The 23,071-nt window shown below is 35.0% G+C and overlaps 1 protein-coding gene across 2 annotated transcripts; it reads right to left on the bottom strand.

Moving 5' to 3' along the window:
- Positions 1 to 677: 677 nt before the first annotated feature.
- On the bottom strand, positions 678 to 22,710 carry LOC128204046 (androgen-induced gene 1 protein-like). Of its 2 annotated transcripts, none has more exons than XM_052905376.1 (6): positions 22,552 to 22,710; positions 20,879 to 21,022; positions 11,856 to 11,957; positions 10,025 to 10,140; positions 6,727 to 6,878; positions 678 to 3,475 (listed from the first exon to the last, which is right to left on the bottom strand). In XM_052905376.1, the coding sequence occupies exons 1-6, from the start codon at positions 22,693 to 22,695 to the stop codon at positions 3,408 to 3,410; spliced, it is 726 nt and encodes a 241-aa protein (XP_052761336.1). In that variant the 5' UTR covers positions 22,696 to 22,710; the 3' UTR covers positions 678 to 3,407. The 2 variants fall into 2 exon arrangements, with proteins under 2 accessions (XP_052761336.1, XP_052761334.1); XM_052905374.1 differs by lacking the exon at positions 22,552 to 22,710 and adding an exon at positions 22,113 to 22,280.
- Positions 22,711 to 23,071: the final 361 nt, after the last annotated feature.

Here is a 23,071-nt window from a genome sequence, read left to right as displayed (position 1 = left end):
TATTGTTTTTGGTTGAAACTTTCGCCTTGCACATGTGTCTTGCCCTCAGCTGGTAGATCAAACCTTTTTGGATCGATAACTAAAGAAAACACTTCTACTAAGGTCATCAGACTTGGTAATAAGGTTGGTCATGACAAGCAGGTGACCCCGATTGATTTTGAGGTCAATACCATGAATAGGTCATGGTGACCTTAATAATAATTTAAAAAAAGCCTATCAGATATCTAGAATATGCTTAATGCCCTGGAACTTGGTATGGAGGTTGGCCATGGACCTAGGTTATGAAAAATAATAGTATGACAGAATTGCGCCTAGCCTAGCTATAAATAAACTCATTTTCACCAATATAGTATGGTGTTGAGAAAGTAATAGTCCTTTATAGTATTATATTGTATATTGTAGTATCACAAATGACATGGCAATTGCTCACTGTACGCCAGGTAATAGAACTCGACTTCCCAAACAACCATTTTGGTGGGTATGATTGAGTTGTTCTGTTTCTCAGAACATACAAGAAATACAGGGGCCGTGTTAAATGTAAGCCTTAGATTGATCTAAGTACAGAAATCATGGTTGTTTTCATTGAACTTTTAAATACACTGAATGGAATTAATGAGCCCTGTCTAAAGATTTAGTACCACATTTAATATAAGCCGGATCAATACCTTAAACAGAACAACACACATAATTTTATTTCCACTTCTGATTTCTGTTACAAATACATACAAGAAACATGGTAAGAATTAAAGCTTAGAGACATGGATTAAATAAGTGTTATGGATTACACAGATTTATCAAGCCTAGTTAACTTGATACCAGTTAAGTTACTGTACAATAAGTGAAGTATAGATAGAAATGTAAACATTTAACATCAAACTTCAACAGATACGTCCAGTTACCTGTATTTGTCGATATATATTGAACTATTGAAGGCCTATAACTCTTGCAGTACTAAACTGATTGAGACACATGTTGCGAGTGCACCCCTATGAATGTTCATTGACCTGTATTATCATCGACTTTACGCTTGTCTGTTAAAGAAGGGTATACCTCTATCATGAAAACCAAGAGATATGGGCCTTGATATGCATGTGCATAATGTCAGTGGTGTTGTGTACTGAGTTCAAAGAGAATATCGCGAACATTATTTGAGTTATGGCCAAGTTCAGTTTCTGTACAATAATGACGATACCAAGGCTCTGATAGTTCCTCGACCACATCCAAGATCAAATATTAAAGATATAAAATGTATATGTCTATCAGCTTGAATCAAACGGGCAAAATTACAATATAGGACACAAAAAGGAAAGTATGTTGAAGGCATGCAATTATTTCAAGTACAATGCATTTCTGTAAATGTTTTAGCAATGCTTTTGTAGTTCTTATCTTATCACCTTATATCATTATCAACTCTAAATTTTCTTTAAAGTTCTTTTGGTGTGGGGTCATTTGTGAACATACATACACTGGTAATACCTGGGATATCACACAATTGTATATACATGTCAAAAAGCAAAACATAACGAACAATAGCAAAACAATATAGTCCAAAAAAAGAAAACACATTGACATCCATTATAATCTACAACTTTAAGGCTTAACTATCTACAACTTACAACTCTAACATTTAGGTTTACTATTTGATTAAGAGCATTCATCATTTGATTGTTTTCAAGTCCATTATACAAGTACAATAGTTCATTATGAAAAATCAGTTGTTCTTTTTGGAATTGCCAAACACTGACAATCTGTTCATTTCTTGATAAAAACAACACTTCATACAGTATGTGCATAACACAAAGAAATACAAAGACATACTATAAGCATATCATATCTTCGAATAAGCACTTATGGATATACTTTTATAAAATGCAATTTATGCTCTTAATAAAATCATTAAAAAATCCTTTGTTTTTTTTAATGCTTCTTTGGCAAGCATATAAAAATATAAATTGTTATAATTATTACACAATATATTTTTTTAGGTCAATTTTACAGCCTTCAACAATTAATATGTTTTATGTTATTTAACAATTTGTTTTTACCACATTTTTTTAACAAAGTATAAATGGTCGACCAAATATTGGTTAATGTCAAACATTGGATAAAAAAGAGTTCATAAAGGACAATCTTTCAATCTCCAAGTGAATAAATGACATAACTTTCCACACAATGATATCCTGGATCATGATGACAATTAAATAGGATATACAAATGAAATATTCTATATTAAAAAATGTTCAACATTGTTTCCTATCTACAAGCAAAAACCTTTCTGGGTACTAGTTATATAATATTTGACTGTTTAAAATATCAAGTAAAAAATCTTAACAAGAGGGCCATGATGGCCCTGAGTCGTACACCTCAGATGAGAATAAAAACAGTCTGGGTCTAGCAATTTCAGACTTGATTTTCAAAGATTTCCCTATATAAGTATGAAAGGAACCTGTCACCCCTTGTGTTGGGCCAGGTGAATTATTTGAACAAACTTGGTAGACAATGTAACACACAAAAATATCTAAGCTCTAGGCCTCATGGTTTTTGTCAAGAAGATGTCTAACTTTTTTCCTTTCGGTCATCATGGCAACCAGATATCTGCATCAAATTCATTTCATTTCAAATTCAAGAAGGTTCCCAAGTCCCTCTGATCACACAAGAAACTGGCCACAATTTCTTTAAAAGGAGAAAACAACAACAATATAAACGAAAGCAGAAATTGTGAGACTTAAAACTGTTCAAGTGTTTGGAGTCTTATCCAGGAAATAAGTTAAAAAGATAATTATGATAATATATGTTTTGGTTTTTAAAATAAAATTTAAGCAAGCAATTTTCCTAATTCAAATATGATTCTTAAACCTGTTATGTGTAGATATATATTTCCAGAAACTAGCACCTGTGCCAGTATTTATAAAACATCTTAACATTTCCAAACTTAAATCCTTTTCCATTTACATAAAAACACTCATAAATGTATATTTCTTTGACTATGAAAATGTTAGGAAATGGCTTGATGTTTTTAGATTACAGGCCCGTGGCCATATTACAGAAGCATATTAAGTTAAAATTTTACCTTTTCCTTAAATTCAACATTTTCATTAACTGTTTTATTACACAGGTAGAAAGTAGTATGCTTAGTGTTGATACTGCAATTAAAATATGGACTATATAGTGTTTTTTTTAAAATGAGAATTTCATTTTAAACAATTAGTTTTTTGAAGAAATATAACAATTCCAAATATTACACTATAGTTAAAATATGTTAAAAAAATCCTAAAATGCTTCTGTAACATGGACTCAGCAGCTCTGTTTAACTTAAGTTTAAGATTATAGAAATACAATCATTGATATTTCAGTTTTAAATACAAAAGTTATACAAAAAGAAACAAGTGACCTATTAAACACATGTTTCAAGAGACCTTCTTGCTTTTCTTTCTCTGTTGTACACCCTGATTTCTTTTCACAGCAAGCTCTTTCCCTGAAAAAAATATCATGTGCATGGTTAAATTTTTTTACAAAATTTGCATGTATTTTGCTCTACTAGCAAAAGGCTAAAAGAGCGTATGCCATGGTGAGGTGTATGTCAGCTGTTAACATGATACAGTATTCAGTTTTTATTGTATCTCAATGAGACTTGTACAGTAGATATCCATGAGAGCTTGTTTCCTTTTGAAAATCAGCCAGATCTGTCCATGCATGACTGTATTATGGCCCTTGAAATTATCCAGAAATTTAGCCAAGTCTAAAATTACAAAGAGACAACCATGCCTCCTTGGATCAAAACCTTGCTTGTGACCTTTTGACAATCATGTACTTCCAATTTTGAAGTTACTACATTGAAAATTGGACCAAGTGTACAGTTTTGAAAAACAAATGTCAAATTTACACTAGGATTACCTTGACTGCAACCTTTTGACCTATTTTCTATTTTCGAAGCTACTGCATTGTAGTTTGGACCATGTTTTGCTAACACATATCAATATTGACATGTACAGGTTACCTTTTGACCTACTTTCTTATTTTTAAAGCTACAGCAATAACATTTGGACCATGTGGACAGTTTTGAAAACAAATGTCAATGTTGTGCTTGAATGTGACCTTTTGACCTACAATATTATTTTTGGAGCTACAGCAATTAACTTTAGACAATGTGAACAGTGGTCAAAAATTGTTTAAAACTCACTTTTTTCACGATTAAGGGGTATCATATCCCTCTCGTTATTGTTTTTCAATGAAACATATACAGCAGTTTGATATCCATGAGAGCTCTGTACCTTTTGAAACCAGCCAGATCCACTCATGAGCAAGTCATGGCCCTTGAAATTATGAAGCCCTATCAGAGTAGACTCTAAGGGAGACAACTTTTACAGATAGTTGTGTATTATTGTAGTGTTTGTCTCCCTTTGCCATTAAAACATGGTTCACTTTGAATGTGTGCTGTTACTAGTACATGCTTTGGGTATGAACTATTGTCACAGACACTTATTTAAACAAGAGGGCCATAATGGCCCTAAATGGCTCACCTGAGTAAAAGAGTTTAACCTTTGTAATCAATATGGCTTGATATTTGTTCTCAAAGAATATTGAAAAACATACTGAACAAACTTGTTGCCTGGATAATCACTGACAGGACTTGTCACAGTTGCCTGCACACTGACAGGACTTGTCACAGTTTCCTGCACACTGACAGGATTTTGTTCAGTTGCCTGCACACTGATAGGATTTTGTTCAGTTGCCTGTACACTGACAGGACTTGATGATTGACTGCACACTGACAGAATTTGAATATCATACCTGCACACTGACAGGATTCTGTTCAGTTGGCTGCACACTAACAGGACTTGATAATTGACTGCACACTGACAGGACTTGGTACAGATACCTGCACACTGACAGGACTTTTTTCAGTTGCCTGCACACTGACAGGACTTAGTTCAATTGCTAGCACACACACACGCACACGCACACGCACACGCACACACACACACACACACACACACAGAGGACTTCGTTCAATTGCCTGCACACTGACAAAACTATGTAAAATTGCTTGCACACTGAAAGAACTTTTAGTATAGATACACAAACAACAAACAGTGAACCATCCAGTAAAATCAATAAACTGCCTTAAGCTCTAAAAATCAAATATCTGAACACATTCAGCACCTTCCACTAATATCATTGCTTCTTCCATCTAAGTAAACATCACCTTCCACCACTGTTCAAAATCAAAATTTACTTAAAGATCATTAAGCCATATTCGATGTCCACACAGAAGATCAGATTGTAGCTTAGAATAATCTACATGAAGTTCAATGGAAAAGTCTGATTTTTAAATTTATCATTAAGTAAAAATGAAATTTCTTCTAAAGAATTAAGTGTATAATAATTATTTTAATCTATGAACCTAAAAAAAAAGAACAATAATTACCTTTAAGTGACTATGTTGAAAACTTAATAAGATTTAAAATCTATTCCCTTGTTACTAAAAATAGAAAGTAGTGGAATCACCAACAAAAAGGGAGACCATATAGCAAGAATTGCTGCGCTTACTTCAGAAATAAACTTTACATAACTATCAGATTTTAACATTTTGTTGTTGTTGTTGTTAATCAATCATGTATTTTTGTAGAGGGTCACCCAATGAAGCTTTCTGTAAAGTTTAATTGAATTTGTACTGGTAGTTTTAGAGGAGATGTTTTTTTAAAGCAAAATAGGAAGTTGGCCGTTTTGTTGTTGTTGCTGTTGTTGTTATTGTTGATCAATCGTGACCCCTTGTTGTATTTTTGTAGAGGGTCACCATAAGCAGCTTCCTGCAAAGATTCATTGAATGTAGAGCAGTAGTTTCAGTGGAGATGTTTTTTAAAGCAAAACAGGAAATCAGCCATTTTGATGTTGTTGCTGTTGTTGTTGATCTATCGTGACTCCTTGTTGTATTTTTGTAGATGGTCACCCAAGGAAGCTTCCTGTGAAGTTTCATTAAATTTGAACTGGTAGTTTCAGAGGAGATGTTTTTTAAAGCAAAACAGGAAGTCGGCCATTTTGTTGTTGTTGTTGTTGTTGTTGATCAATCGTGACCTCTTGTTGTATTTTTGTAGATGGTCACCCAAGAAAGCTTCTTGTGAAGTTTCATTGAATTTGGCTAGGTAGTTTCAGAGAAGTTTTTTAAGCAATTACGGACGGACGGACTGACTGACGGACGCCGGACAAAGACCGATCACAATAGCTCACCTTGAGCACTCATCCTACTTATCTGCTTTCTACATTTTCTGTCCCTGCATGTTGAACATGCAATGTTGTCAGCTAACCCAAACACAAAACGTTCCAAGTGAACCATAAGTATGTTGCCTATTTCCCATACATACATGCGTTGGATTGAAAACGACCATGCCAGAACAGCATAGGCCCTCATGAGCCTTTTGTTTGAGAATTATGTTATTGCAGTATGATCTACTATTGTTCACTATTAAACCAAAGTGAAATATTTTTTGCTATGATAGTCCTTGTTTGCAATAGTGCCATTCATTTTAACATTATTTATATACAGCGCAAAATGGAAGGACTAGACTAAAATGCATTTAAAACATTTATATAAAAGATGTATTTTCAGGTTACTGAAATGATCATTTGATTTTGTGGTACTCAGTTCTCAAGTGTTCAAGTTAAATTATTTAAAAAAAAATCCTTTGACTTAAAAACTTCCTGCCTTAAATGTTAAGCAGTACTTACTCCAGATCGCTTTATTCAGAGACTCGCCGACCATGTATATAGTGAGAAAGAAGACACAAAGAATGCCGATAAATATGGCCCTCTGGTGGACCTCCATAACTGCTAGCACCGGATACACCCAGATGTTGGCATAGTAAGCTATCCACAAGATCCTGTAATATAAATATTTCCATGGATATCATATTAAAGCATTATCATAGCACCTAACAAGAGCTGTCACAGAGACAGCGCACTCGACTATTCCACCGCTTTTCAATGTAAGGATTGAAACGTTTTGGCGAAACATGCATGGATCATGTTAGATTAGATTTCAATGCAATACATGGTGTGCTGAGATATTGACATAAATCTGGTTACATGCAAAATTTTAACGAGAATTTCTAAGACTAATAATAAAGGGGCAAAAAATATATATTATAAAAGATAGAGTTATCTTACTTGATTAAATAAGAAGGTTAAATAGATGGGAGTCTGTGTGTGAAGTTTCAATGCAATACATGATGTATTCGCTGAGGTATTGAGTTAAAAGTGGTTACATGCAAAACCTTAACCAGAATTTCTATGTTGAATAAAAAAGGGGCCATTATTTGAATTTAATGCAAACTGGAGTTATCTTACTTGGTTATTTAAGTAGATTGGATGGTTGAGTACCATTGTATAAAGTCTCAATGCAATCCATCAAGTAATTGCTGAGATATTAACCTATGTGTGCTTACATGCAAAACCTTAACCAGAATGTCTAAGTCAAATAATACAGGCCTATAATTTGCATTATATTCAAAAAAGTGTTATCTGGGAATACATATCTAATGTTTCAATGCAATACATGATATATTTGCTGAGATATTGACTTAAATGTGGTTGCATGCAAAATCTTAACCAGAATTTCTAAGTCGAATAATAAAGGGCAATTATTTTGCATTAAATGCAAACTAGAGTTATCTAACTTGGTTAATTAAGTAGGTAGGATGGTTTACTACCATTGTATAAAGTCTCAATGCAATACCTCAAGTAGTTGCTGAGATATTAACCTATGTATGCTTACACGCAAAACCTTAACCAGAATTTCTAAGTCAAATGATAAAGGGCAATTATTTGCATTAAATGCAAACTAGAGTTATCTAACTTGGTTAATTTAGTAGGCTGGATGGTTGAGTACCATTGTATCAAGTATCAATGCAATACTTCCAAGTAGTTGCTGAGATATTAACCTATGTGTGCTTACACGCAAAACCTCAACCAGGATTTCTAAGTTGAATAATAAAGGCCTATTATTTGCATTATATTCAATTAAGTGTTACCTTACTTCATTAATTTAGTATAAAAGATAGTTGGGAATACATATCCAAAGTTTCAATGCAATAACTGGTGTATTTACTGAGATAATGACTTAAAGGTGCTTACATGCAAAACCTTAACCAAGGTGTGACGCCGACGCCAGGGTGAGTAGTATAGCTCTCCTTATTCTTCGAATAGTCGAGCTAATAAATGCATCATGAATGTAATCCCTAGCCACATAGTTTATGCCTCCCTGCAGCTTGCCTGGGCAATCTGTGTACTCCATATTATAATTTGACCAAAATCAAACACAGTAATTACACAGACACAAAAAACTAGATTAGGAATTTGATATGACTGATGACAGCTATACATTTTATTGGGGTACTATTACACACAGGGACAGGGTGCATGGTCACTATCAATAGCCCCTTATGTTCACCTTTTTCATAGATTTTCTATTACAATCCATTTTCATAACAACACTTATTGAGTGTCTGTTGGTATTAGTTTGTATGAAAACACACTCTCAGTCTCAAATATTCTAAGCTACTCTTGTGAATACAAGCTCTACCAGCAGAGGTAATTTAAGATTTACCAGCACAGGTAATACAATATATACCAGCAAAGGTAATACAAGACCTACCAGCATAGGTAATACAAGACCTATCAGCAAAGGTAATACAAGATATACCAGCATAGGTTTTACAAGGCCTACCAGCATAGGTAATACTACCAGCATAGGTAATAGGTAACACAAGACCTACCAGCATAGGTGATACAAGATATACCAGCATTGGTAATACTACCAGCATAGGTAATACAAGACCTACCAGCATAGGTAATACAAAACCTATCAGCAAAGGTGATACAAGATATACCAGCATAGGTAATAGGTAACACAAGACCTACCAGCATAGGTGATACAATATATACCAGCATAGGTAATACAAGACCTATCAGCAAAGGTGATACAAGATATACCAGCATTGGTAACACAAGACCTACCAGCATAGGTGATACAAGATATACCAGCATAGGTAATAGGTAACACAAGACCTACCAGCATAGGTGATACAATATATACCAGCATTGGTAACACAAGACCTACCAGCATAGGTGATACAATATATACCAGCATTGGTAATACAAGACCTATCAGCAAAGGTGATACAATATATACCAGCATTGGTAACACAAGACCTACCAGCATAGGTGATACAAGATATACCAGCATAGGTAATAGGTAACACAAGACCTACCAGCATAGGTGATACAATATATACCAGCAAAGGTAATACAAGACCTATCAGCAAAGGTAATACAATATATACCAGCATAGGTTATACAAGGCCTACCAGCATAGGTAATACTACCAGCATAGGTAATAGGTAACACAAGACCTACCAGCATAGGTGATACAAGACATACCAGCATTGGTAATACTACCAGCATAGGTAATACAAGACATACCACCATAGGTAATACAAAACCTACAAGCATAGGTGATACAAGATATACCAGCATTGGTAATACTACCAGCATAGGTAATACAAGACCTACCATCATAGGTTATACAAGATCTATCAGCATAGGTAATACAAGATCTTCCAGCAAAGGTAATGCAAGACCTACCAGCAAAGGTAATATAAGACCTACCAGCAGAGGTTAATCAAGACCTAACAGCAGAGGTAATACAAGACCTAACAACATAGGCAATACAAGACCTAAAAGTATAGGCAATACAAGACCTTCCAGCATAGGTAATACAATACCTACCAGCAGAGGTAATACAATATCTACCAGCATATGTAATACAATACCTACCAGCAGAGGTAATACAAGACCTACCAGCAGAGGGAATACAAGACCTACCAGCATAGGTAATACAATACCTACCAGCATAGGTAATACAAAGATCTACCAGCATAGGTAACACAAGGCCTACCAGCACAGGTAATACAAGATATACCAGCATAGGTTATACAAGATATACCAGCAAAGGTAACACAAGACCTACCAGCAGAGGTAAAGCAAAGCAAATGCCAACAGTATGGACATCCCCCTCCTTCTAGTAGGATACTCGTGGTAAACCACAATTTTCTCTATCAATAGGAAAGGTAAAACTGTTGAGTGCTGAAAAAGAAATAACATTTCACCATCACAATTTCTATTCAAGAAATATGAAAGAATAACACCATGTTTATTACAAGTATAGAGGGTACATTATAATTATTTTATGTATAAATATAGGATTTTGAATGAATACAAATGTTACTTTAATATAATAGATATTTTTTCAACTGAATTAACAGTTTTTTGCTTGCATGTATTCTTTAAAGCCTCCGTGTCACTTAGGATTTAATAATTAGGGGAAAAAAAGTGTCTGAATAATTCCCAAGGTCCACACTGCTTAAGTAAAAAGAAATGTTTGGAAAATACCAATGAAATTCCAAACTGGATCACTGACTAACTATTTGCTAGTGAGCAGGTGGAACATTGTGCTTTGCAAAACGTACCTGAGCAGTTGCCATTATAGACAGGAGAAATAACTAGAGAAATGTTGAACTTTTTCAAATGAAATTAAGCTCCTGTTTCTTAAATAGATGTGATGCAAGTGTTTTCGAATAAAAAATTATCAATGTTGTTATTAAAGTGAATTGGTGAAATGGCAGATGCACTTTTTTGCTGTATGACAAAATTAAAAGTGACAAATCATTAGGAGTGTTAAAACTAAGATACCAAAAGCTTGAACCCTTCAGCAAATGTTGATATTTGCTCAAATATTGTTTTTGAAGACTAAAATTTTCATATTTATAAGCGTAAACAGCTCTGTTGTTCGGTAATTGGTTAATTGACATTATCACATGATGTTATCTGTGTATGGTTAACATGTTAAAATTTCTACTTCTATTATGGAAGTCCTGGTGTTCTAGTGTTTCAGGTGTTGATTAACTAAGGTTATTGTTCTTGACTTTACCGGCGTGGGTTCGCACACCACGAAAACCAACATACTTTTTGCATACTATAACTTTTTGTTGTTTTTTAGTTTTTATGCAAAATATCATTAGAATAAAAAGCAACATAGAATTTTAGTAATTCAGAAAGTCACATGATATGCAAAATTTGGTTATGACATTGTGTGCGCTAAATTTAGATTATACTTAAAGTAACTTTCGGTACAGCGAGTTGTGTATTCTTGTAGTAGTTATTACTCTTTGCTTGAAATGCTGCCTTGCATAAGTATTTGCTAAATAAGACTTCTTTTTACAGAAAGTTGTGTATCATTAAAGTATGGTTCTTGCCCTATGTGAAACCTATTGCTCACTGATTTCTCCCCATTGTATGTGATTGCCAGTAAAGTGTTGGCTATTGTGGGCCTCTTGTTTTATTAGACAACAGCTTAAGTTGAGTTGGAACAAATCTCAGTACATTAAAAACTTTTTTATCACAATATAGTGTACGCTATATTGAAACATGTATGAATACAACACTACCAGAAGGTAACGCTAATAGCTTGATTTTAGTATATAATGAAAAAGCACTGATATTGAGAAAAAAAATTATGAGCCCAGTTATGGTCAATTTTATTACATTCAACAAGAGCTGTAACAGGGGTGAAAATTACACCCACGCACCACCTGGATACAGGGATGGTGAACAATTTTGTTGAAAAGGAGCATAACTCCAGTTTTTGCTCAATTTATGTTGAAAGTTCACAGATATCACATCACACTTATTATAATATCAGATTGCTATAAAATTACCATTACAGACTTTTTATAACTTTGGCATATTATCTTTTAATCTGTGTATAGTTAGTGTATGAATAGTTTTCTAGATGAACCTACCATGGTGTGGTTTAGCCACTGAGGTATAAGTTCATCTAGTTTCTTGGGATAAACCAGCTCCCTGTCCACAGCATAGATACCCCAGAATGTCATCACTACAAACTGAAATATAAACAAATTAATAACAATAAATAAATAGGAAAATAGCATGCATAACCCTAGAATGTGAATGAAAAATTTGTGTAGAACTAAGGGATTCTGTTTTATCCCTTGATGGCAGGTTATATCCCTTGATGACATGTAATATCCCTTGAAAGCATTTTATATCCCTTGATGGCAGGTTATGTCCCTTGATGGCAGATTATTTCCCTTTATGGCCGAATATATCCCTTCAGCTTGATAGCAGGTTATATCCCTTGATCTTAGATTACATCTGTTGATCTTAGATTATATTCCTTGCTGGCAGAGTGAATCCCTACTTTATAACTATTGATGGCAGATTATATCCCTTGATGGTAGATTATATTTCCACTTTACATCTCATGGCGGCAGATTATATCCCTTCTATCACAGGTTATATACAATGATCCTTGATGTAGGGTTTAAGAGTTATTGAAGGGTGCTGCACCCTGTCCTTTTTGGTAGCACCACTATGCATGGGCTCCCTTCTGCCTTCATAGAATTGAATTTTTAAGACTAAATATTAGTCTCACAATTTTAATTATGTGGTTTAAACCTAAAATTTACAATAAAACACAATTCCTAACATTTTTTGTAAACTTCATTATGTTCAAGTCCTTCACACCCCGATACATGGTGCCCTGAGAACCCTAAGCACCCTGTCCCCCTTCTGCAGCATTCTATCTCTCTTCTGCAGCACCCTGTCCCTCTTCTGCAGCACTCTATCCCTCTTCTGCAGCACCCTGTCCCTCTTCTGCAGCACTCTATTCCTCTTCTGCAGCACTCTATCCCTCTTCTGCAGCACTCTACCCCTCTTCTGCAGAACCCTGTCCCTCTTCTGCAGCACTCTATCCCTCTTCTGCAGCACCCTGTCCCTCTTCTGCAGCACTCTATCCCTCTTCTGTAGCACTCTATCCCTCTTCTGCAGCACTCTATCCCTCTTCTGCAGCACTCTACCCCTCTTCTGCAGAACCCTGTCCCTCTTCTGCAGCACCCTGTCCCTCTTCTGCAGCAATCTGTCCCTCCTCAGCAGCACCCTGTCCCTCTTCTGCAGCACTTTATCCCTCTTCTGCAGCACCCTGTCCCTCTTCTGCAGCACCCTATCCCTCTTCTGCAGCACCCTGTCCCTCTTCTGCAGCACCCTGTCCCTCTTCTGCAGCACTCAATCCCTCTTCTGCAGCACCCTGTCCCTCTTCTGCAGCACTCTGTCCCTCTTCTCAGCACCATCCCTCTTCTGCAGCACCCTGTCCCTCTTCTACAGCACTCTGTCCTTTTTAAATAAAGACTGGCTTAAACCCTACTTGATGGGAGATTGCACCCCTTGAAAGCAGAGTGCATCCCTTGATCCTTTGCAAGTTACAAACCTTTATAGAGACACATCCCTTGATACAGATTACATACCTTGATTGCAGGTAATATACCTTTATAGGTTGTATCCCTTGATACAGATTGCATACCTTGATTGCAGGTAATAAACCATTATAGATTGAATCCCTTGATACAGATTGCATACCTTTATTGCAGGTAAAATACTTTTATAGATAATATCCCTTGATACAGATTGCATACCTTGATTGCAGGTAATATACCTTTATAGATTGTATCCCTTGATACAGATTACATACCTTGATTGCAGGTAATATACCTTTATAGATAATATCCCTTGATAGCAGGTTACATCCCCTGATTGCAGGTAATATACCTTTAAAGATTATATCCCTTGATTGCAGGTAATACACCTTTATAGATTATGTCCCTTGATAGCTGGTAATATACCTTTATAGATTATATCCCTTGATAGCAGGTTATATATCTTTATAGATTATATCCCTTGATAGCAGGTAAAACACCTTTATAGATTATATCCATTGATAGCAGGTAATATACCTTTATAGATTATATCCCTTGATAGCTGGTAATATACCTTTATAGATTATATCCCTTGATAGCAGGTTACATCCCCTGATTGCAGGTAATATACCTTTAAAGATTATATCCCTTGATTGCAGGTAATACACCTTTATAGATTATATCCCTTGATAGCTGGTAATACACCTTTATAGATTATATCCCTTGATAGCAGGTTACATTACCCTGATTGCAGGTAATACACCTTTATAGATTATGTCCCTTGATAGCTGGTAATATACCTTTATAGATTATGTCCCTTGATAGCAGGTTATATACCTTTATAGATTATATCCCTTGATAGCAGGTAATACACCTTTATAGATTATATCCCTTGATAGCTGGTAATATACCTTTATAGATTATATCCCTTGATAGCAGGTAATATACCTTTATAGATTATATCCCTTGATTGCAGGTTATATACCTTTATAGATTATATCCCTTGATAGCTGGTAATATACCTTTATAGATTATATCCCTTGATTGCAGGTTATATACCTTTATAGATTATATCCCTTGATAGCAGGTAATATACCTTTATAGATTATATCCCTTGATAGCTGGTAATATACCTTTATAGATTATGTCCCTTGATAGCAGGTTATATACCTTTATAGATTATATCCCTTGATAGCAGGTTATATACCTTTATAGATTATATCCCTTGATAGCAGGTTATATATCTTTATAGATTATATTCCTTGATAGCAGGTAATATACCTTTATAGATTATATCCCTTGATTGCAGGTAATACACCTTTATAGATTATATCCCTTGATAGCTGGTAACACACCTTTTTAGATTATATCCCTTGATTGCAGGTAATATACCTTTATAGATTCTATCCCTTGATAGCTGGTAACACACCTTTATAGATTATATCCCTTGATTGCAGGTAATATACCTTTATAGATTATATCCCTTGATAGCTGGTAATACACCTTTATAGATTATATCCCTTGATAGCTGGTAACACACCTTTATAGATTCTATCCCTTGATAGCTGGTAACACACCTTTATAGATTATATCCCTTGATTGCAGGTATTATACCTTTTTAGATTATATCCCTTGATAGCTGGTAATACACCTTTATAGATTATATCCCTTGATAGCTGGTAACACACCTTTATAGATTATATCCCTTGATAGCTGGTAACACACCTTTATAGATTATATCCCTTGATTGCAGGTAATATACCTTTATAGATTCTATCCCTTGATAGCTGGTAACACACCTTTATAGATTATATCCCTTGATAGCTGGTAATATACCTTTATAGATTATATCCCTTGATAGCTGGTAACACACCTTTTTAGATTATATCCCTTGATTGCAGGTAATATACCTTTATAGATTCTATCCATTGATAGCTGGTAACACACCTTTATAGATTATATCCCTTGATTGCAGGTAATATACCTTTATAGATTATATCCCTTGATAGCTGGTAATACACCTTTATAGATTATATCCCTTGATTGCAGGTATTATACCTTTATAGATTATATCCCTTGATAGCTGGTAATACACCTTTATAGATTATATCCCTTGATAGCTGGTAACACAACTTTATAGATTATATCCCTTGATAGCTGGTAACACACCTTTATAGATTATATCCCTTGATTGCAGGTAATACACCTTTATAGATTATATCCCTTGATTGCAGGTAATATACCTTTATAGATTATATCCCTTGATAGCTGGTAACACACCTTTATAGATTATATCCCTTGATTGCAGGTAATATACCTTTATAGATTATATCCCTTGATAGCTGGTAATACACCTTTATAGATTATATCCCTTGATAGCTGGTAATACACCTTTATAGATTCTATCCCTTGATAGCTGGTAACACACCTTTATAGATTATATCCCTTGATTGCAGGTATTATACCTTTTTAGATTATATCCCTTGATAGCTGGTAATACACCTTTATAGATTATATCCCTTGATAGCTGGTAACACACCTTTATAGATTATATCCCTTGATAGCTGGTAACACACCTTTTTAGATTATATCCCTTGATTGCAGGTAATATACCTTTATAGATTCTATCCCTTGATAGCTGGTAACACACCTTTATAGATTATATCCCTTGATAGCTGGTAATATACCTTTATAGATTATATCCCTTGATAGCTGGTAACACACCTTTATAGATTATATCCCTTGATTGCAGGTAATATACCTTTATAGATTCTATCCATTGATAGCTGGTAACACACCTTTATAGATTATATCCCTTGATTGCAGGTAATATACCTTTATAGATTATATCCCTTGATAGCTGGTAATACACCTTTATAGATTATATCCCTTGATTGCAGGTATTATACCTTTATAGATTATATCCCTTGATAGCTGGTAATACACCTTTATAGATTATATCCCTTGATAGCTGGTAACACACCTTTATAGATTATATCCCTTGATAGCTGGTAACACACCTTTATAGATTATATCCCTTGATTGCAGGTAATACACCTTTATAGATTATATCCCTTGATTGCAGGTAATACACCTTTATAGATTATATCCCTTGATTGCAGGTAATACACCTTTATAGATTGTATCCCTTGATAGCAGGTAATACACCTTTATAGATTGTATCCCTTGATAGCAGGTAATACACCTTTATAGATTATATTCCTTGATAGCAGGTAATACACCTTCATAGATTATATCCCTTGATAGCAGGTAATACACCTTTATAGATTGTATCCCTTGATAGCAGGTAATACACCTTTATAGATTATATCCCTTGATAGCTGGTAACACACCTTTATAGATTATATCCCTTGATTGCAGGTAATACACCTTTATAGATTATATCCCTTGATTGCAGGTAATATACCTTTATAGATTATATCCCTTGATTGCAGGTAATACACCTTTATAGATTGTATCCATTGATAGCAGGTAATATACCTTTATAGATTGTATCCCTTGATAGCAGGTAATACATCTTCATAGATTATATATATTGAAAGCAGGTAATACACCTTTATAGATTGTATCCCTTGATAGCAGGTAATACACCTTTATAGATTATATCCATTGATAGCAGGTAATATACCTTTATAGATTCTATCCATTGATAGCTGGTAACACACCTTTATAGATTATATCCCTTGATTGCAGGTAATATACCTTTATAGATTATATCCCTTGATAGCTGGTAATACACCTTTATAGATTATATCCCTTGATTGCAGGTATTATACCTTTATAGATTATATCCCTTGATAGCTGGTAATACACCTTTATAGATTATATCCCTTGATAGCTGGTAACACAACTTTATAGATTATATCCCTTGATAGCTGGTAACACACCTTTATAGATTATATCCCTTGATTGCAGGTAATACACCTTTATAGATTATATCCCTTGATAGCAGGTAATACACCTTTATAGATTATATCCCTTGATTGCAGGTAATACACCTTTATAGATTGTATCCCTTGATAGCAGGTAATACACCTTTATAGATTGTATCCCTTGATAGCAGGTAATACACCTTTATAGATTATATTCCTTGATAGCAGGTAATACACCTTCATAGATTATATCCCTTGATAGCAGGTAATACACCTTTATAGATTGTATCCCTTGATAGCAGGTAATATACCTTTATAGATTATATCCCTTGATAGCTGGTAACACACCTTTATAGATTATATCCCTTGATTGCAGGTAATACACCTTTATAGATTATATCCCTTGATTGCAGGTAATACACCTTTATAGATTATATCCCTTGATTGCAGGTAATACACCTTTATAGATTGTATCCATTGATAGCAGGTAATATACCTTTATAGATTGTATCCCTTGATAGCAGGTAATACATCTTCATAGATTATATATATTGAAAGCAGGTAATACACCTTTATAGATTGTATCCCTTGATAGCAGGTAATACACCTTTATAGATTATATCCATTGATAGCAGGTAATATACCTTTATAGATTATGTCCCTTGATAGCTGGTAATATACCTTTATAGATTATGTCCCTTGATAGCAGGTAATATACCTTTATAGATTATGTCCCTTGATAGCTGGTAATATACCTTTATAGATTATGTCCCTTGATAGCAGGTAATACACCTTTATAGATTATGTCCCTTGATTGCAGGTAATATACCTTTATAGATTATATCCCTTGATAGCTGGTAACACACCTTTATAGATTATATCCCTTGACTGCAAGTTATATACCTTTATAGATTGTATCTCTTGATAGCAGATTACAGCCCTTGATAGCAGGTTACATCCCTTGATTGCAGGTTATATACCATTATAGATTATATCCCTTGGTAGCAGGTTACATCCCTTGATTGCAGGTAATATACCTTCATAGACTTTATCCCTTGGTAGCAGGTTACATCCCTTGATTGCAGGTAATATACCTTTATAGACTTTATCCCTTGGTAGCAGGTTACATCCCTTGATTGCAGGTAATATACCTTTATAGACTTTATCCCTTGGTAGCAGGTTACATCCCTTGATTGCAGGTAATATACCTTCATAGACTTTATCCCTTGGTAGCAGGTTACATCCCTTGATTGCAGGTAATATACCTTTATAGACTTTATCCCTTGGTAGCAGGTTACATCCCTTGATTGCAGGTAATATACCGTTATAGATTATTTGCCTTGATGGATCTCTTTTTTGTATCTGATGATGGCAGAATTTATCACTTGATCGCATGTTATATCCCTTTATGGATTATATTCCTTGATAGCAATTTATATATATTTTTATGTCTTTGACTCATGATGGCAGATTATATCCCTTGATGGCAGGTAATATACCTTTATAGATTCTATCCCTTGATAGCTGGTAACACACCTTTATAGATTATATCCCTTGATAGCTGGTAATATACCTTTATAGATTATATCCCTTGATAGCTGGTAACACACCTTTTTAGATTATATCCCTTGATTGCAGGTAATATACCTTTATAGATTCTATCCATTGATAGCTGGTAACACACCTTTATAGATTATATCCCTTGATTGCAGGTAATATACCTTTATAGATTATATCCCTTGATAGCTGGTAATACACCTTTATAGATTATATCCCTTGATTGCAGGTATTATACCTTTATAGATTATATCCCTTGATAGCTGGTAATACACCTTTATAGATTATATCCCTTGATAGCTGGTAACACAACTTTATAGATTATATCCCTTGATAGCTGGTAACACACCTTTATAGATTATATCCCTTGATTGCAGGTAATACACCTTTATAGATTATATCCCTTGATTGCAGGTAATACACCTTTATAGATTATATCCCTTGATAGCTGGTAATACACCTTTATAGATTATATCCCTTGATAGCAGGTAATACACCTTTATAGATTGTATCCCTTGATAGCAGGTAATACACCTTTATAGATTGTATCCCTTGATAGCAGGTAATACACCTTTATAGATTATATCCCTTGATAGCAGGTAATACACCTTTATAGATTGTATCCCTTGATAGCAGGTAATACACCTTTATAGATTATATTCCTTGATAGCTGGTAACACACCTTTATAGATTATATCCCTTGATTGCAGGTAATACACCTTTATAGATTATATCCCTTGATTGCAGGTAATACACCTTTATAGATTATATCCCTTGATTGCAGGTAATACACCTTTATAGATTGTATCCCTTGATAGCAGGTAATACACCTTTATAGATTGTATCCCTTGATAGCAGGTAATACATCTTCATAGATTATATATATTGAAAGCAGGTAATACACCTTTATAGATTGTATCCCTTGATAGCAGGTAATACACCTTTATAGATTATATCCATTGATAGCAGGTAATATACCTTTATAGATTATGTCCCTTGATAGCTGGTAATATACCTTTATAGATTATATCCCTTGATAGCAGGTAATATACCTTTATAGATTATGTCCCTTGATAGCTGGTAATATACCTTTATAGATTATGTCCCTTGATAGCAGGTAATACACCTTTATAGATTATATCCCTTGATAGCTGGTAATATACCTTTATAGATTATATCCCTTGATAGCTGGTAACACACCTTTATAGATTATATCCCTTGACTGCAAGTTATATACCTTTATAGATTGTATCTCTTGATAGCAGATTACAGCCCTTGATAGCAGGTTACATCCCTTGATTGCAGGTTATATACCATTATAGATTATATCCCTTGGTAGCAGGTTACATCCCTTGATTGCAGGTAATATACCTTCATAGACTTTATCCCTTGGTAGCAGGTTACATCCCTTGATTGCAGGTAATATACCTTTATAGACTTTATCCCTTGGTAGCAGGTTACATCCCTTGATTGCAGGTAATATACCTTTATAGACTTTATCCCTTGGTAGCAGGTTACATCCCTTGATTGCAGGTAATATACCTTCATAGACTTTATCCCTTGGTAGCAGGTTACATCCCTTGATTGCAGGTAATATACCTTTATAGACTTTATCCCTTGGTAGCAGGTTACATCCCTTGATTGCAGGTAATATACCGTTATAGATTATTTGCCTTGATGGATCTCTTTTTTGTATCTGATGATGGCAGAATTTATCACTTGATCGCATGTTATATCCCTTTATGGATTATATTCCTTGATAGCAATTTATATATATTTTTATGTCTTTGACTCATGATGGCAGATTATATCCCTTGATGGCAAATTATGTCCCTTGGTCGCAGGTTATATCCATTGATGGATACAGCCTTTGATGACAGATTAAAAGCATAACCAAAAAAAATATTCACTACAAAATGTTCTGAATGTCACAGTAGTACCTTGCACAAATCAGAAAGTTGGAATATGAGTTATCCTGTTCCAAGGTTCGATCCCTGGACTAGCAGCATCCTTATAAATGTATTCTGAACTTGTAACATAAATTACATTGAATACTTTAACTCTATTTCCATAAAGCATAATTTTTATTTAACAAAACCATACCACTCCAACTGGGTATACAAGAGCAGCTAGGTAGACATCCAGGAAGGACTGCAGTTTGGATTTCTGACCACCATCAGAGGGCTTCGCATGAGAACCCTTCAAGTCATTCATGATACTTAGCCCAAAGTACACTGTCTGCATGAGCTGAAATATATTCAGAGACCTGGTGGTTACAGATTTGTACATGTATCACATTGTATAAGGGAAAAGGAAAGATTGTATGAGGGGCAGAACTGCTCGTATGAGGGGCAGAACAGCTTGTATGTGGGCGGGACAGCTTGTATGTAGGCGGGACAGCTTGTATGAGGGGTTGAACAGCTTGGATGAGGGAGGGGACAGCCTGTATTTGGGCAGGGACATATTGCATGAGGGAAAGGACAGCTTTTGTATGGAACTTTTGCATAATAAATTGAGAAATTTAGTAAGAGGGGAGGGGACAGCAAACAGACAACAGCAATACAAATCCCCCACACCTGTGCGATTCATATTCACATATTTTAAATCACATTTAATGCTATATCAAGATACTCATGTCACATGTCATATATTCTACATTTAAGAATGATCTAAGCGTTACAAACTATATGTAACGTGAGACATCAAAGACGCAAAAGATCCCTTCGGAGAAAAACATGCTTGACCCTGAAGGGTACACTGGTATTTATATACAGTAAACTCTCAATCAACACAAAGCCCATGTTTTGATAATTGGCATATTACCAACCAAGTAAACATACGTACTATGAACATACTTCTGTTTATAATGGAATGTTATACTATGAAGGCATGCGCCGCCAGTGGATCGTTACACTAACATGTTTTGGTAAGTGTATTAAGCCTAATCTTCTAATGCGCCAGTAATTTGTAACCTTGCCCCCCCCCCCCCCCCCCCCCCAGGTCCTAGGAATAGCGGGAACTTTGACTTTCGGCCTAGCCAACCCCAGCAAAAATCCCCGCCCTGAAGGGATGAACAGACAGTAAAATCCCCGCCAAATTCCCCCGCACCCCAGGGACCATAGGTAAGGCCCATTTCCCGCTATATTTAAAGCAAAGACAAAACCACAGCATTTACCCGGCACTGCGGGGCCACCTGAAAGGTAAAAACACAGCCCATTTCCTCAGCTATCCCCGGTATACCCCCGGACCTGGGGGGGCAGTGGTTAAACAAATCGTCAAAAGACTCGTTGACGGCCATTTAGGTGGACTACAATTGACTGGTGCATTATACACTTACCACATTTAGGAATGTGAGAAACTTAAACTTCCCACCAAAGCCTCTGTAAGTGAACAAATACACATAATGTTCATCACCCTGGCCTATATATCTAAGACTGTAATACAACGAGTAAATATAGGTGATAAATGCAACAATGTGTACAATCACTCTCACGTTGTCAACCATGTTGGTGTGAAACTTCCGGGTACGAAGCCAAACAATCCGTACCCTAGTCATTCGAACCCAGCAAAACGTTTTGGTAACATTTAAATCGATCCAAGAAGTTTAACATACTCACTTTAGTCTATCCACGCTTTTTAAAGGTCCGTGGTCTATGTCATACATAACCTTATAATGCTTTATACTACTTGGAAGTGATTTTTTTCTCTCAGTAGTATAACTTAAGATAGAGAAAAATCACTTCCAAGTTTTCATTCAATGGTCTATTTGTTCTTACCAGGTTTATAAACGTCAGATATTTGAACCTCCATCCATAGCCATGATATCCCACTTCGATATCACGCACATCGATGACTAAAGAATACAAATAAACTAAAAATAAAACAATGTGCACAACGAATGTTTTGACCTGCACGCCCATTGTTCTAAAATTGAGTTGTTTCCCTTAGTTTCATGGCCGTTATTGATATAGTTTTTCTATTCGCCGTTCTTTCCGTACCACTGAAACTCAAGATTTATGTATGAAAAAAAATGAATGACGTATGTACACGAGGCAAAGTCAACGCATTTTTATAACATTAGTTATCGATATTAGGCATCTGATTGTTAAATTCGGGAATCCGGATGCATTGTTATTTAAATTGATATTAAAATTTACAAATAAAACATACACACACGATAATTTGGTTCAATTGAGTACAATCAAAGACAAAGCATGCATCGCTATTGAAACTTATAAATGTCTGTTCGGTATCTAACTAGAATGTGTTCAAAATCTTGTAGCGTTTAAGATATAA

Source organism: Mya arenaria, chromosome 10, assembly GCF_026914265.1.
Source record: "Mya arenaria isolate MELC-2E11 chromosome 10, ASM2691426v1".
Taxonomy (NCBI): domain Eukaryota; kingdom Metazoa; phylum Mollusca; class Bivalvia; order Myida; family Myidae; genus Mya; species Mya arenaria.
The sequence above is the reverse complement of the archived record's forward strand: the minus strand, read 5'-3'. Positions and strand labels throughout refer to the sequence as shown.